This window comes from Gallus gallus, chromosome 2, assembly GCF_016699485.2.
Source record: "Gallus gallus isolate bGalGal1 chromosome 2, bGalGal1.mat.broiler.GRCg7b, whole genome shotgun sequence".
NCBI lineage: Eukaryota > Metazoa > Chordata > Aves > Galliformes > Phasianidae > Gallus > Gallus gallus.
Window position 1 is genome coordinate 77,186,047 of NC_052533.1, and position 17,591 is coordinate 77,203,637.

The 17,591-nt window shown below is 36.2% G+C and overlaps 1 protein-coding gene across 8 annotated transcripts in view; it reads left to right on the forward strand.

The window, feature by feature from the left end:
* CTNND2 (catenin delta 2) overlaps positions 1 to 17,591 on the forward strand; it is a 623,362-nt gene that overhangs the window by 107,348 nt on the left and 498,423 nt on the right. For all 8 annotated transcript variants that reach the window (XR_001465252.4, XM_040695591.2, XM_015282257.4 and 5 more), the window contains exon 2: positions 5,802 to 5,935. Coding sequence is in view for 7 of the 8 variants with exons in the window: in XM_015282257.4 (XP_015137743.2) it covers positions 5,802 to 5,935 (134 nt within the window). In the remaining variant the exon portion in view is untranslated. The remainder of the gene's footprint in view (positions 1 to 5,801; positions 5,936 to 17,591) is intronic.

Here is a 17,591-nt window from a genome sequence, read left to right on the forward strand (position 1 = left end):
TAAATTGTATCAAACTGTCATCAAAGACAGAACAAAATGATCCCTCTGTAGAAGGAATCTATAGTTTCACTTGTTCTGTGTACAGAAGGGAAGTTACATCTTTATGCACTTCCTATCCTGTTTCTCTGTCACACAGCTGAAGAATTTAGTTTTGCTACAGTGTGATGAGACAGCAAGTATTTGAGCTATTATGCTGAAAAGTTTATTGCAGTATTAGTAGGTGCATACGTTGCTGCCTAGAGCCAATGCTGTCTCAGTCATCAATCACATCTCCAGTTTGATTTTACCAAAAGGGTGCAAATAGGTAATCTTTTTGCTGATAATTCCTTGCATGCCTGAATCCTCAAGCACTGAAAATGTCTTGGTTAGTCTTTAACAGTAATATGTATGTGATAACCAGACAAAGCAAAGTCTCAAATAGTTGAATTGGCTTAACTAGTGTATGTTAGTGGAAATGATTATTCTGGCTATTTTTTATATATATTTTAATAGGAATATTTGAAATGCATATTATTAAATGGTAGTCATGTTGCAGTCTGTAACAGGATATTGTTGTTAGAGGAAGCAGACATTATTTCTAGATGCATAACTGCATATTGAATTTTTTTTCAAATTGATTGGTTCTTATCCAGGGCTACTTCTATGTCATTTTATGGTTCTCCAGATAAGATCTTTGAGCCAAATTTGATCTCTGTGCAGTAAGACAGAATAACCTACGCTTTTATAATGAATGCTCTTGCTGATTAATGGTTCATTGTATGGGGAAAACCCACTGGGGAGTACATATTCTTTACCGCAATACCTCTTAATTAAAGTAACTTACTTGGATTTTCTGATTCCACTGATTTGATGCAACTGCCAGCATAGTGGGTAGTTCTTCTTTCACCATAGATTTTCAGACATTGTGGAGCTATTTTAACACATCTGTATGTTCTACTCAGGAAGGGATAATGCTACAGTAGACTATGCAAGCAACATTAGCAAGGTGACCTTTAAAGGAATGTCAAGCTAATATTTTTAAAAATCTACCTCTTTAAACTGGATTTCTTCTTATCTAAATATAGATTATAGAAGAACCAGAACCAATTAAAAGAAGGCAGTTAAAGTTGGAAAAGGAATTAACTGCTTGGTTTACAGAAGAGCATGCAGCTTTTTCAGTTCTAGGGCTTTTTCTGCATAAATGTGCTGAATGAGGCACAGCATTTCTGTTGTGGAGGAGAATAAGCTCATTGGAAGGTGATGCAGCCAGGGCAACTGACGAACAGTGACAATGTCGTCAGTGAATTCTGCCACCGGACTGCCTTTGCCAGTAACGTCTTCATGGCTACACACTTGTAGGTCCATGTACAGTATGATTAAAGTCCATATATAACTGTGCATGCAAAATTAAATTTTCAAGTGAAACCATAGCATCTGACATTGCTGTTTCCACACGTGTGGATAAATCGCATATATACTTTTTTGTTTTACCAAAGGATTGATATGTAGTAGAAAACGTTATCCCTTCCCAAGGTCTCCCTGAGCCTCCCAACCATGTCTTGTGGTGGGGCCCTTGGAGCTGGCTGAGTCTGGCATGGGGCAGCCCCGGCCTCACCTCACACGCACAGGGGAGAGGACATTTTATTTTGTATCTATAGCCTTCTTTTTCCCCAAAAGCAAAATGAGTTTTTCAGATACATTTAGAAAGAAAACGGGGGAGAAGAAAAAAAAAATCAAACTCCACATAGAATTTTGCCAGTGATATTAAGTACAGGAATGCATGAATTATTTATGTCCAACTTCCAGTATGTTCCCAACAGGCTGGTAGTATTTTTCCTGTTCATCTATGAATGATCATCTAAGATTTAAATTTGGTTCTCTCAGGAGCATGTATATGCTCTGACTTACAGAATCTCATTTGTTTTTCTCTGACGCTGGTATGAAATAGCAGGAAACTGAGGGAATCAAATACAACAGTTTGTGTTGTAGTTATTCAGCCACGGTGTACTCTGTTATGTTTCTTAATTTTTATTTTTCTTCTGCTTGCTATAATTTTCCATTTGAATTTAAGGCTAAGTTCCCTTGCGTTAAAAGCTTATCATCAAGCTTAATTTGTGAGGAAAGATGAAAGTAATAGGGGTAGCTTTTTCTAGAAAAGAGAGCCCAGAGCAGAGGAATGTTGTCATCATGCGTGCTAGTGACAAAGGTAATTTGATTTCTGTGTGTGTTTCAGATGATACAGGATATGCTGAAGTTGTACTGGGAAAAGTATGTTAACCAGTAAAGCAAACTCTCTGCCAGTAAGGCAGGTAGAACCCCAAAACAGGCAGAGTAGGCCATGGGAGGCTTCAGAGAGGGAAGATGTAAGGAGTTGATTATTCATGTTAAATGCTCCAAGTTACTTAGAAAAAAAAAAGTATCTGCAGCATTGAGAAGTTTTGCAGTGAGCTGAGGAACTTGCAGGCCCTTTTCAAGCCCATCTTCTGTAATTCTTAAGTACCAGCAGTTTTAAGCCCCATTAAGACTTGAGAGTGCCTGATTTCTTATACTGAAGACTAGGCTGAATTAAAATTTATTCCTAATCTGATCAAATGTACTAGTTCAAATGCTGGCTGCTCCGTTAGTGTTGAGCAATGCTATCCTGATTCATGTATGATTCTTTTTGAACATAACTGCCTTCAGTACAGTAGCTTCTCTGTCATATTGAAAACTCAATTCTCTGCTGTCTTTGTATATGATTTTTCTCATATGAATTTGCATAATGCAAAAACATTAAAGCACATAACATTAAAAGCTCAGCTGGCTAAAGTCACGCTGAGGTTCACTGTCATGTTATTAAATGCAATTTGTTACAATCTTGCACCCTCAAATAATTGTAATAATAAACTGAACTAATGAGATAGAAATTGTATTTTGTCCAGAAGAAATATTTTAATAGGTACATAACACATTACTTTTAAAGGCAGAATGCCTTTTCTTTTACCCATCATTTTAAGCTATATAGTAAATGACAAAAACCAACAATCATGGGAACATGAGTTGACTGTAGAATATTAGCACTGCTCAGTCCAGATATTGAGCCTATTGTACTGAAGCAAATTTGGAGTATTTCAACAATTGGTTGTGTTATCAGATTTATTTTCTATTTAAATTGATTTTTGCAAAATATCAAAAACTGCTGTAGCAATATACCATGCCTTTTTATTGAAACAAAGTGTTCACAAAAAGTGTCTGAAAATTGAAATGTAAGCAGTTTAATGCAGTTCCAAAACAAGTTTGGGATAGCAAGAGGTAGTGTGTCATACTGATATTACTCATTCTGAGCATGAAGAACTTGGTGTTGTCGTATCAGTAGCACCTCTTATGATCACAAAGGCTTTCCAATTGACCCTTACAGTCCCTCACAAATACACTTTATGTCTTTTGGAGGGTTTGTGCTGAAGTAAGTATTTTGTGTAGCAGGTGCATGTTTTCCAGTAACTCATAGAGGTTTATTTTCTTCCATCTTCCTGAAAACCTAACAGCAATAGCAAACTACCATGCCTCAGTGGGCCTCATTTGGATTTGCCCTCAGAGAGTCTCACAAGCAAAAAAAGGCCTTGAGTTCAGGAGTTATGCTTAATTAGATATATTTCCATTTAACATAAATCTAAAATTATTGATTCTAGTAATGAGAAACGAAGAAAACAACCATTTAAACGAACACAAGGAAAAGACATGTCTCCTCCCATCCAACTAAAAGAACACAAGGAAAAGACACGTCTCCGCCCATCCTGATGCCCCATCTTCTTCCTCCATGTTATACTCTTTCCCTTTGGTGAGGTGATGGGTGAGCTCTTCCCACACATGTCACCCTCTGTTCCTCCTCTTCCTCCCCACAAAAAACTGCCAGTTAAATCTTGTCCAGCATGGAGAAGTGCAGTACAGAACGAGCATATCACTGGCTGCAGCCAGAAGCCTTCAGGTGGTGTTTGCTTCTTCCCAGCCAGGCTCAGTCATGAATGACGTGCTGTGGTAGGAAGCTGGGGGCAGAGCAGGACACTCCTCTTAGTTCGTCAGATGAAGAGGGAAACTGGGCATCAAATGACAATTCATTGAAGAGCTGGGAGTGGGACTAGGGTACTCTTGACTTCTGATCTTTTTCAGTTTGCTGGTTTTTACCTCTTCTGGTTAATGTACATGGAAAGGCCAGATCTGCGGAGCTGTCCTTTGGGGTTATGCAGGATGGTGGGGCATTAGGATGAGGGGGGGGTGAACTCTTTGAAAAGGTAGATAATAGCAGGACAAGGGGAAATGGTTTTAAGTTGAAGCAGGGAAGATTTAGGTTCTATATCAGGGAGAAGTTCTTTACTGTGAGAGTGGTGAGGTGCTGGAACAGGCTGCCCAGAGAGGTTGTGGATGCCCCATCCCTGGAGGTGTTCAAAGCCAGGTTTGATGGGGCCCTGGGCAGCCTGGTCTAGTATTAAGTGTGGAGGTTGGTGGCCCTGCCTGCGGTGGAGGGGATGGAACTTCACAATCCTTGAGGTCCCTTCCAACCCAAGCCATTCAATGATTCTGATATGATTCTATGTTTTTGTATGAGTGTATTCTGTGGTACTTTACAAGCCAACGACTTGTGTTGTTGTTGTTGTTTTTTAACACATACTAAGTTCAAATAGTTATGCATCTAGAGCAAGAACGTTACCAGAGCTAAGGTGAAGTTTTATCACTTTTGTTTATTTGCTTACAAACAGGGAGTCATATGAAAATATGTAGCTGCTTTAACTAAAAGTAATGTTTTATGACAGTAATCTTGTGCTTCAACATGTCAACTGATCTAGTCTGAGATGGAGGGAAATTTCACTTCAGCGAATAACTGACCTTTTTTTATGAATAATCTGCTTTTGCATGTTTTTACCATATGTAAGAAAGCTAATCTCCTGAGCTTCAGGAGGCTTTTGGAAAAGACTCCCCATCTAGACTGAATGAGTGTTCCTGGGCAGTACTGAAGCTTAGATTCAAACTTTTATAGAATGTAATCTCCCTTCTTTTAGAGCGCTGCTTTCCTTGTCAGGGCTATGTGCTGATTCTTATTCTGTGACCTGAATTTTGTATGTTGCTGTTAGCCAAGTCCCCTTCCCTTCTCTTCAGACTTTGCATTTCTTTCCATTAAAATAAATAAATAGCATCTGTTTTCATAAAAACCTGGGCTATGTAAAGCAGGATGGAGCCAAGGCATAAGTGTTTGCCACTGATGTGAATGGTGATTGCTGTGGCATTTAAGTAGAAGTATTACAGTATAGCTTAGCCTTCAGAAAAAAATGTACTGTCCTTTTCAAAGAAAGAATACCAGCAATTCCTGCAAGTAGTATAAGTCTTCTTTTGTAACGGATCTCAAAAAATGGCTTAATAACTGGTGTGTTGGGTTTTTTGTTTGTTTGTTCAAGAATACTCTGATAAAATGTCTTCAAAATCACCCTTTAGATTGGAATAAAGGCATAGTCACCTAGGGTTAAAGTACAACAGATACTAAATAGTCATTTGAATTAGGAAGCCAGCACTGGAAGTGTTATATTTCTCTCATATTATTAGTTGGTTTACTGTTTGCAAAGCACTTCATGATTCATTACTTTCATGATACTGTAATTTAGTGTTGGATGCTGCCACTGGAATACTGTACGAAAATCACAGCTGTAAATGATTTGAATCCTCTCCAAATGTACTGTGGTGAACATTTTAGAGTAAGACTGGGAGATATATTTTGCTTTGAAATGAATTTTAAAAATTATTCATGGTCTGAAATAAATCTTTTTTTGTTTGTTTTGTTTTTCCATAAACTGCAGAAGCTATGCCTGTTCCAGACCAGCCCTCGTCTTCTGATAAGACAAGCTCCCTCAGTCCTGTGCTGAACACATCCAACGGTGATGGCTCTGAAACTGAGACAACGTCTGCCATTCTAGCATCTGTTAAAGAACAGGTATGCAAGCACTGTGTCTGCGTGTTAGAAGAGGATAGTATGATTTGATGGTTTTACCAAGGTTTTGTAGACAGTACCTAAATAATTTCATTAGCAGATGCAAGTTACAAAGAGCATAAAATATTTGTTTGTGTCAGTATGCTTCCATGTACTGTTCTAGAATAGCTTCAGTGTAATTAAAGTGTTGATTTTCTCCTTCACATTTAGTCTTTATTGTGGACAATAGTTTTGAAAGATGCCTCCTTTTCTTGTTGGTGATTTATGTGTGGGGTTCCATCATAGTGTTTAAGAACTACTGACAAATAGTAGCTTTGAGAAAAGTTTGTTTTTCCAGACATTTTAGTTAAAATATTTTTAAAATACCAAGATTTTAAAAGTTTATCTTATACTTGTTTTTATTCTTATTGTATGTGCAACATGGCATGAGATTATTGTAGAGCAAAATTGGGCAGAAATAGAAGCTTTTGGCCTTGGAGTGTTAAAACCAGAAGTATTAGAAATCTTAGAAGGAAAAAGACCTTTTGAGTGACACTCTGCATGAATCTAAAAAGACAGTTTTGGATGTTTTCATGTCAATTTTGGCAGGCTGATCGTCTTAGATTTTGCTTAATGTCTCTTTGTACCTCAAAAGATGGTTTGTATTCTGGTTTGTAAAAACACCCAGACTTGGCACTGAAACCACTAGCCAAAAAGGATTTCAAATGGAAAAGATGATAAAATTTATTTGTGATTCATATGAACAATAACCAGCTAACCTATGGTACTGCTGTCTAACAAGATAATCTATTGCGTCATTGTGGTACAGAGTGTAAAAATTTCATTGGTGTTCTCTCCGGTGAATTTGTTTCTTGACAGGTGATCTGTATGTACTAAGCTCAAAAGTTAGACTAATTCTGGGGGTATCTCAATGTGTTCCTCAGAGTATATGGTGACTTTAGCAAAGTCAGTTTATTACACAGGTTTATGTTCAGCCATGCTGTTGGGAAAGCCATGTAATTTAATATTTTTTATTATTATTATTTTGTAGTGAAGGTTTGAAATGGCAAATTGATTTGGCTTTCTATTCCTGTTTTCTGTTCCCTGTAATAATGTAAATTTTGACAGGCTTCCATTAGTTAGTGTTTTGTTGGAAGAATTCTAGACCACCACTGCCATACTTAAGGCAGATGAAATGCATTACATCAATTCAGCATTAGGAAAGTAGGTTAAGTTTCTGTCTGTCTGTTGAGATGTCCTTGCTTTTTAGAAGGATGAATGATAACACTACTTGGTATGGGTCTTTGCTTTGTTATTCACTGTAGCCCAGAAGGAAACCTGGAGTTTTTGAGAGTTGCCTGTGTTTGCATGTTGTGTGACTGCATGAGAGTAAACTGGGATTTACGATACTGAGTACAGTAATGAGTAGATTTTTTGTCTTTGAAGAGGGCAGGATATGTGGAGGAATGCACAGAGAAGTCATAGATGTGACGTTTGTTTGCTTTAATTTTTATGTGAAACATAAATGATTTATTGGAAACATCTGAAGCTTTGCATTTGAAGATCTATGTGCTGTCTCTTACTCTGAGGAACAGATTTATAGGACCTAAAAACAATTTTGCCTTTAATGTAAAGTGGTACTCATACTGTTGTGAATGGATCAGAACATTTTAGCTACATGCTTTTCAAGGTGGGGACTTGTGACGAAATAGAAGTGGAAGCCTATATTTTGTCGCTGAGGAGTTATGTTTGTTTTAAGGAATCCTGAACTTCTTGCTTTAACATATTAGACATTTTGTTTGCATTTAACACTTCTCAGGCGTACTGAATGATGCTCATGTTTCAGACCTTTGAGATGCAACTGAGAAGAAGTGATGGATAAAGGATATAAACCCAGGTTTTTTCCTTGTTTCTAAATTCTTCAAAGTCATAGGCACTGCTGGAGGTGAGGTTAGAATCACACACTGTATTTCTAAGAAATCTTGGGATGTCAGACAGTGAACTTTAGCTTTGATATTTTCATGCTGTCCTCATCAGGAAGAGGAGTTATCAACTTCTCTAGAGTGAAAGCTGCTTTTTGTTTTGTTTTGTTGATTGTCATCTGCTTTTCTATCTGTAAACATCGGGAAAATTTTTCAGCAAAGAGAGATAATGATTTCTGAGGACACAAATTCTCCTATTGCATCTATCATGTTTCTTCTGCAAAAAGTGCTGTATGTTTTTGATTCAGGATTCTCATCTGTGCAAGAGACTTTTGATCCTACTCAGTGTTAAAAGGTTCCTGGGAAGAGAGCCATTCATAATGCTGTTTTGAAGGTAGAAATAACTTCTGGAGAGCCTTTTGAGTAAATACATAGTAAAGCTGATGCTTTTACTAAGAATCTGTAGACATGTGGTTCACAGTAGTTCAGTTCTTGGCATGCAGAAACAGCCCTCCTGGAAGATGAGGATGGATGTAGTGACAGTGATCTAGTAAAGGCTGTTTTGGCAGGGTGGTTTTTTTTTTTTACTGAAAATGCTTGGAGGACATAAAATAAAACAATTTCCTAAGAGAGAGAGAGCTCTTGGAGCACTGACAATTATGTTCAATGCAGAAATAGTATCTTACATTTCTGTTAGATTTTGTGACTCATGTTTAGTTTTTTCACCATCTGAGCAGTTGCCTATTCCAGATAACAGCTCTTCTCTCTTTCATAAAGCTTATGCAAAGAAGTTGTATAACATTTAATATTTCTTCTGAATTGTTTTGAAATCTACCTATTTCAAATCAAGTTACTATTTTTTAGGTGCTTGTCTTCACTTCCCTTCAAAAACAAAAGAAAACAAAAACCCTTTGTCTTTTACACTGCTGGAACATTTCTCTCACTGTTTAAAGAAATGGTTGATTAATATGTTCTTTAGTCATAGTGCTGGTTCCAGTGAAAACAGAAGTCTCCGGCTTTGAGATGGTTGCTGATAATTCTGTTAAAACAAGGATAAAAGAGTAGTCTCTATTGTTAACTCTGATACAGCATTATAAGGCTAACATTTTTTTTTTTGTCTAAAGAAATATACTTTTAAATATCAACAATATTATCATTATCAAACTATTTTTTACAGAACTTCCAGCTAAAACTAGTCTAAAAGCACGCACAACACATAGTCATTATTACTTTGTAATATGTGTCATTCTTAAATGAGGGTAATATACATGCATGACTTATGCGAACTTATTTGTTAGGCATTCATACTTCTTGGAGACAAATGTATGTATGTTATGTACATTTTATATATGTAAGTAAAACTGCAGATGAAAATGACACTAAAAGATGAAAGATTTCATTTCTTTTCTTCAATCTGCCAGATTGTTTTTTCTACATCTATATATCATCCTTGAGGTTTCAGAAAAGAAATCATAAATTTAGGTGACTGTTTCAATCCAGACTACTTTTCTAATGTTATAAGGACAGGAGAGGCTTAGGAAATCATTTTGTCACTGCATTTCATACAGTTGTCCAAGTACTTATCTGTGAATCTGTTCACAGAATGACTTTTACAGCTATGTTTCCAATTAAACTGAATGTTATATTGTGTGATATTCACCAAAATAAATAAAATCTCATTGTTTACTTGTAATAACCAATAATTAATGTAATAACCAGAAGTGTTCTGTGGGTTTTTTCTAAATAGGTTCAACTATGATACATTCGTATTTTGTTTATCCTCACACATCTTAAGGTAAAGGCATTATCTTTGCCTTTGTATTCTGGCATCTCTGTTTCAGACCCAGGCTAATCATATTCAACTTATATATTTTTCTCACCATCTCAGTAGTGTGGCAATATATCCACTTCCTTAGTTATAGAGTTATCGTTTTTCTAATGAGGCATAAAAATACTTCAAAGAGATCCCTCTTCCTTGTATCATCTTTCTTTTCATTAATATATTTATTTTAGATATTAATACACTGTAACAGGAACTTGACTGCATTCTATATTTTGAATACCACAAATGTGTATATATTGGGTAGCATTACTCTAAGGGTGCAGAATGGACCAACATAGTATTAAAATCTAAGGCTGTGCGAGTAGAGCTATTGCTTCTCAGATACTTTCTCAAGCTCATGGGATTGTTTCTGAGATGTGTGATTCCCAATACTGGAGTTCTGTAAAGAGAGATCACAGTGGCTGGTGAGGAAGAAAATAATAACTATACTTTATTCTCTGCTCTATAGGATTCTTGAGTTCTTGATTTAATCTGGGTCTGTTTCCTTAAAGCTCTGTGACACAGCCATGAGTCATTGGCTCCTCTGAAAATGGCAGCATTCGAGAGAGGACACCTAGACAATTCATTCTTTTTCAGAAACCTGTATTTTGTAAGTCATCATCTACAGCTACTGTATCTTTGGATCGAGTATGAAGAAAGTGAAAACTGTTTCACTGAAAATAACAGATGGAGTGATAACCCAAAATATGTACCTTGTGTATTGTTGGAAATGAGCTAGGTGCAGAAAGTCTTCTATGAAGATTTAGTGTGTTGGAACAATGTTGAGAGAATATAATCTCCCAGCAAAAGCATCTTTGAAGAGAAGGAAGGAAATGCTGATTATGAGAATAAAATTGCAGTTGGCTGAGTAAGTTAAAAATAACCCACCCAACAGATTAGAAGGCAGCTTTGTGACAAGGAAGGTTGAATGGTGTTTTGTTTTCCTTTTTGAGGAATTGTGTTGTATCGGTTTGCCTAGATGTTTTCAAAGGCTGTTTTTTTAACAAAGCTGCTGTAAAAATATGCTTCAAACCATGGATCTACTTCTTTTAGTAGTTTTTAGAGTGAATCAGAAAGTCTAAGGTGATGACCCTGTTTAAGTGCATACATCTTGAAAAGTGGGAGAGGAGCTGAGTGTGCCTTACCCACTTCCTTATCTAGAAGTTGTCAATGTTGTGTTTCTGTATATTTGATTTACCTCCAACTAGGTTATCTTACCTGTTTTCAGTATTCCTGCTTGAGAGGAGCTTGAATTACTTGAATTAAGCAGGATCAATCGACAGCTGTTTATTTGCATAACAAAAGAATTTCTGAGGCCCATGGCTTTTTCAAAACAGCATACCTATTCTAGAGAGAAAATAAAGTGCTGATAAAAGACTACACTGAATGGTTTGGTTAGTAATTGCTTTTATTTCTTCTTTTTTATTGTTTTTTTGTTTGTTTGTTTTCTTTGGAAATGAAAGAGAAACAGTAAAAGCATCCTCTGGATTCCACAGTGGCCCCTCTTCGACTTGTCTTACCAGTACTTTTCAGGCAGCTTGCTTTTGTAACTAGAGTTTTGAAAAGGATTTTTCAAGGCAATTAAATTTTCATCATTGTTTTAGCAATTTTTGTTCCTTTTCGTCATTTTGAAAACTTGAGTAATTCTATTGTGCTTTTCCATCTGTTTCTGTGTGTTTTCTATCTTGGATGCATTTGCTGCTAAATGGAGCTATGGAACTGTATCTTTTTGTGGACAATTTAAATCTTTTGTACTCTGAGAAAAAAAAAAAAACAAAACAATTTAATGTGTAGTTGAATACCACGCATGTTATACTTTGATAAAATGTTACTATTCTTATCTATCCCCAGGTGGTAGAAAGCAGAACTCAACAAATGCTAAGCAAAGTTTGAACTTGTAATGAATGTATACCTGAGAGTTAAGATGCAGCACTATCCAAATGACTTTATTTATGAGTTATATTAAAATGTTTTAGAATAACACAATAAACTAACCTAACAATATTTGATATATACTTATCCTTTTCTTCCTTTGTGGTGAAAATGAAGTGTGCCTTTGAATTTATGGTGACAGAAACTTATTCTATAGATACCTTTGATCAGAACCTTTCCATTTTGGAGGGCAAAAGGCTAACAAAAGACTTGAAACTTTACTAAATATCTTCAATTATTTTTAAAGTTCTAGACAAATTAATTGCTTAGTTCATAAATTCTCTTGCTCAAGATATAATTGCAGTTTTGGTCAAAGACCACTCCCTTTGTTCTGGAGGGAGGTTTTTCCTCTAACAAGTAAGAGGGCAGCCATAGTTTTTTGCATATGTTTACTGCTACTCGTTGTGCAGACACTTTCCTCCTCTGTGAAAATGGCAAATCCACATTCTGTGGCTCGAGGGAGTTTTTTCTCCTGTTTTTCTTTGTAAAGACTTCATTGAAAGTTTTATTTATTTTTTAAAGGGGTAGATGAGATAAGGCTTTAGCTACTTATATTTGGAAACCTCTCTTCTAGGATATCTTTCTGTTGTTGCTGTTGAAACCTTGTCATGAGCAGTACTCTATAGCCATGTTCTTCTGGATATTCTATACATAGATTAGCATAATATATAGATTAATATGTACATTAATATAATTAATCTTAATATACAACATAGAACTTTATTAATTTGAAGTTACTTGCAATTATGGGGGATTTTGGTTTAGCTCAGTGACACAACAATGCACTCAAATCACTATTTAATTAGAATCTATACTTAACAAAGTATAGTAATTGCAATACTGATAACATATAAATATGAATCCTGTTATCCAAAATATGCTTACCACCATGACTCCAAGCATTCCCTCGTCACCAGAAAGGAATATGTGGGTTGAAGCTAGCTGAAGTCCATAGCTCTCTTCAGAGCTCTTTGTGGTTGTTTGATTTTTTAAACCTGATGTTAGTCTTAGCCCCACACACACCCTCCCAGTACTGGTCTGGCTGACTTGTTACAGCCATGGGGTCTCCAATTCCAAACTGGTGGCCCATCTCTTATCCCTTTTGAGCCTACACTGAACTACTGTTCACTTTTGTAGGCCACTGCTGTTGTATCAGGCCTGCACTCCATCATTTTAGTGACAGTAAATACCTCACTCTCCTCAGAATAACTGTTTGATACTGCCATCTGTACAAACTATGGTCATAACAAATTACCATAGACACTGGTTCAATTGCAAAAATTGCTGCTACAGCAAAATGAAGTAACAATAAAGCTGCAGTCAGGTCAAGGAAAGTTCAGATGGAGAAAGCCTGACAAGGATTAGTCCTGAGGACTTGCAAGCTTGGTACAAAGCTGAGCCATTACATGATTCATTACTTGGCTCGCATAAAGCTGTCTGGAAAGCTCTGCACTAGGGAACATACTCTGAGCCCAACAGGGTGAGCTGTTGTACAGGCCTGGAGGACAAGGCTTCAGGCGCAGACAGCATAGCTCAGCTCCGCTGGCTTGTCATATGTTTGTGATGTTGCATTGCTACTTCATCAGCCACTAACTGTAGTTAGAAGTTGAGTAGGCAGTCACTTGCTGAGGGAATAGCTGGAATCTACAGAAAAGCATAGAACAATATGCTGAATACCTACGGCAGTTACATGGGTGAAAGATACTGTTGATTAGAGTCAAAGGATCACACAGTGTATAAACAAATATAATAGGTTATAGAAGCTATGCTATCTTGACTAGTAGCACTACTGAAACTAGTTTTGTTTAGTTCTGGGCCTGCGTTTCTGTAAGGGACAGTAGTTATGCAAACAATTGAAATGCTTTCGGTATAGCATGTCTAAACAGAGTTACCTCTGCATTCCCTTTCACATTGAGATGAGTTTGGCTTCATTTTCATCAGCTGTGATCAATCATTTCATTATTCTCTCTCGAGCCTTAGGGCCACATATATTCACCTATCTCTTAAGTGCACTCTTTCTTTGTGTATGTGGATCTGTGGGGAGTGGGAATTGGATCAGACACAGCCCTTTGTACACTTATTTTATATACGATAGTACAATTTTTTTCTGATGTGCCAGAATTTACCTTTTTGAGTAATAATATCTCCTGACTGCAACTTTTTAAAGTGAAAAATGCCTACTGGTTATCTACTTGACAGCATACGAAGAAATATTTCTATTTCCATTAGTATTCTCTCAGTTTCTTCAGTCTAGATTGTCACACAGCAAATAGCTGCTTGTTGTCTGTTTCCTTGGTTATTCCAAAACATGAGCCTTGCTTCTTAGATTTCATCTGTGTTCATTCATTTTCTATGTCTGTCTCTCCTTGAGTCCTCACAAAACATTTTTCTTTGAAGTTTTTCAGACATTCTCTATAACTAATACCTGTCTGCATTGAGCCTTTCTTCCTCAGCTGTGTAGCACCCTCCAAAATAATTGTTTGTTTAATCTGGAATGGCATTTTACTGGTTAATGAGGTATTCTAACACAATAACCTGGCAGTGTTATCATTTGGTCACAATTATATATCCATCCTGACAGTAACACTGCAATTACATATCTGGCTTTGTAATTAAGTTTTAAATCAAGCCTTTTGTATACCATCACAAGACTCTTTATCTAGGAATTCTCTCAGTTTTTGTTCACACTGATAAGTGTCTTTCAATGAAATCTCTCTGTAGGCGAAAAGAGTAGAATGGGAAAAGAAAATCCTGACATTATCCCTTCACTTCAATGTATTTCATAGTCTTCAGAATCCTGATGTATATGGTTAGATTTAAGAGCTGCACTCTGTGCTGTCCTGAAACTAAATATCCCGTTTTCACCATCTATCTCATTCCAGCATAGCAATACATCTTGGTAAAAAGCTGTTCGTGTTTTTACTGTATATTTACTGAAATATGTATGTGTTCAGGTTTTTTAACTGGTAGCCATGGAAAGAGTACTATTTTCCTCCTTCAAAGTAGTTGAGGGTTTATTTATTTCTGGATACTGCCTTTCCTGTGTATAGTTATGCCCATCTTTGTTCACTTCATTGTCATTGTAGACGGTTATTTGAAGCTTTTGTTGACAAAGCACTTGATGGTAACTGCATCTGATGCTATAAATAGACTTCATTCTTCATAGTAAGTCAGCAAATACACTTGAAATTCCTCAAGTTTGTACTTAGTTTGATAAACTTTTGTCAACCAGTAGCATAACAATTTTTAATGAATTGAAATCTTCAAAGCTTTGACATTCTAGAACTGAATAATTCCAAACTAACATGGGAACATACTAGTTTTGTTTGCAGAGGAAAAACAGACCCTTCAAACTATTTAAACTAATGTTTTTATTTCATGGAACAGTGCTTTTGTATGAGAACCTACTCCAACACAGCTTATGCTATTCTGTTTGTTTCAAGTCACAGAAAACTGAGGATACTGTTCCTCTTTCCATACGTTCTCAGTAGCGTGCTGTGAAAATAGATGTTTTTTGCATTAGGTTGGTTTGTTGTTTATGGCAGACTGTGGCAAGGACCAACCAAACACCATGCATTCCGGCCACAATTCAAGACAACCTTCTGGTACTGTTAAACCTGTGATAGGTTGCATTTTCTTTATGACTACAACTGCAGAAAGGGACTTTGTTGCAACTCTGATTTCAGCAAGTGAATGAACACCTTTCTCTCTGAGGACTTGGACCGCTATGCTTCCTGCTGTGTATATAAAGTAAGAACATCATATTCTTGCTTTCTCACTCACCTGTGAGTTCTGAAACCTTATTTAAAAAATGTTTAAATTCTTAGGATGAAATTAATGTGGGTTCCTCCAGTGCCCTTTCTGTGTGCAGAACAAATGCATTGCAAAATCCAGGTATAATGCTAGGTCAGTTCTTCTGCCTCTAAAAGAAGGATTGGATGTACCACAGTGATGCATATTGAGTTTGAAAAGCATCATAAAAGGTGTACATAACTCTGACTTTTCCCCACTGAAGTCTATAAAGATTTCTAAGCACCCCACAGTTTATTTGCAGCACTGACATCCTCTTTAGAGGTTTCTCATGCTGAGGCTGAATGATGAACTGTAGAAAGCGGACAGTTGTCCATAATAAATTTGATAGCCACACAGTGAGTTTTGACACAGTGCCTGTTTGCTGACACTGAGTTGGCACTGCTACTTGGGCTGTACTTCTACATGTGAGATTCATTCTCAGGCACATAAATTCATTGATAGTTTGCACCACAGCAATGCATACTTAAATGCAGAAGAGCTGAGCTAAGTTAATGACTCAAATTAATGCACTTTTAGAAAGCAAACTACAGTTTCTGTGAATCTGTAAGAATACATATAAATTGAAAAGTACTTTATGGCAGAGTGGGATGCATGTAGCATGCAGTTGTGTTCCTTTACATGGCATGAAAAAGTATCCAATAGTTAAGATTTTGATGGAATGTTTGAGAGAGAATAAGAATTTTCATTGTCATGTTTTCTGATTCATTTTGCTGGTTTCTGAAGATCATAGCGAGTCATGAATTCCTGAATGCACTGGGAATAAATGGAAATCTGTCTGGTTGTCTTCCGTTCAGTCTGAACAGAAACCAATGTGCTCCTTCCCCTTTTCAACCATAACAAGACACATGTTAAGCTCATTCTTATGACTGTTTCTGACTTCTGATTTTCTTGTGTTGACTACTGTATCTTCTCCCTCTCAGTTCATCTGTGGTCATACAAAGAATTACTGTATGATTTCTTTCTGTAAATTTGAGTGATACATAATTAATGTCCCTTGAGAATTTTTATTGCCTTTTCATTAACAAAGTAAGCCCTTAGTCTGTAGTTACAGTGCAAGATTTATAGGTATAGGTGTTATAGTTTATAAGGCCAAGTGTTAAAGAAAAAGGATATATAAGCTTTTATGCATCTGTGCATCTGAATACTTGACCTTGTATTTTTTTTTTCAGTGTTAGCCCATTCTGATAGCATATCCTTCTCATTACAAGCCTTCCTTGATATGAAGGTGTCATATGATGAGAGGTATTCTAATTTTTCTTTCCTATTTTCTGGCTCAATATTTTCAAAAAAATATTTTCAAAAAAGAGAAAATTGTGGGTCTTGCTTTGATAATACACTTCAATATTATTGTAATAACTACTGTTTGCATAGTTTGTGTGTATCAGTGAATCCTTTTAGTGTGATGGTGTATCTCTGTACATACAGAGAAGGAAAGTCTCTTAATAAATCATATGCATTTGTGTCTTTTTTGATTGATACTTTAGGTAATTTGTTAAAATTTCTATTTTGTCAGACTTTGACTTGAATGTTTGTTGTCTTCTTTTTTAATAATTACACTGCCTTACCTCAAAAAGTAGAACTGCAGATAGAGGCTTTACCTCTTTTCAGTAAGCCAGGAGTAAATGGGCTGATTTAAGAATACTGAAAAGCTTCAGATTAAAATTTACAAGGATAGGGTTCACACTTACAAAGAAGCAGCAGTTCCTGAAATTAGTATAATTCTTTAAAATTTGAATATTATTGACATGCCTTTCTTGTTGGTCATTTTTACTCTTTACCTTTCCTTTTTCGGTATGTGCTTGTAAGAGTCACCAAATTATGGAAATAATATATCCTTGTAGTTGTGCTCTAAAATTGCTTACTATCCTTTTTTTGGAAAGTTCAAAATTATTTGGTTTATATATGTATAAATACTGTGCAATTTGCAAGATATTTCTGCTCATTGCTCAACAGCATAATGTGAGAGATTAATTCAGTTCCATTTATTTTAGTGAATGAATTAACAAGATCAACAGCAGCTTTGATCATTTTTTTATTAATGGTGCAGCAATTATTTTATAGTTGGGAAAAAACAGGTTTTGTGGGGTACTTTTTCTTTTTTCCCTACAAAACTTCCTGGGACTTTTCAGAACCTTGACGTCCACATTCCCTTCAAGATGAAAGTTTCAATGTGCAAAGCCCACATCAGTCT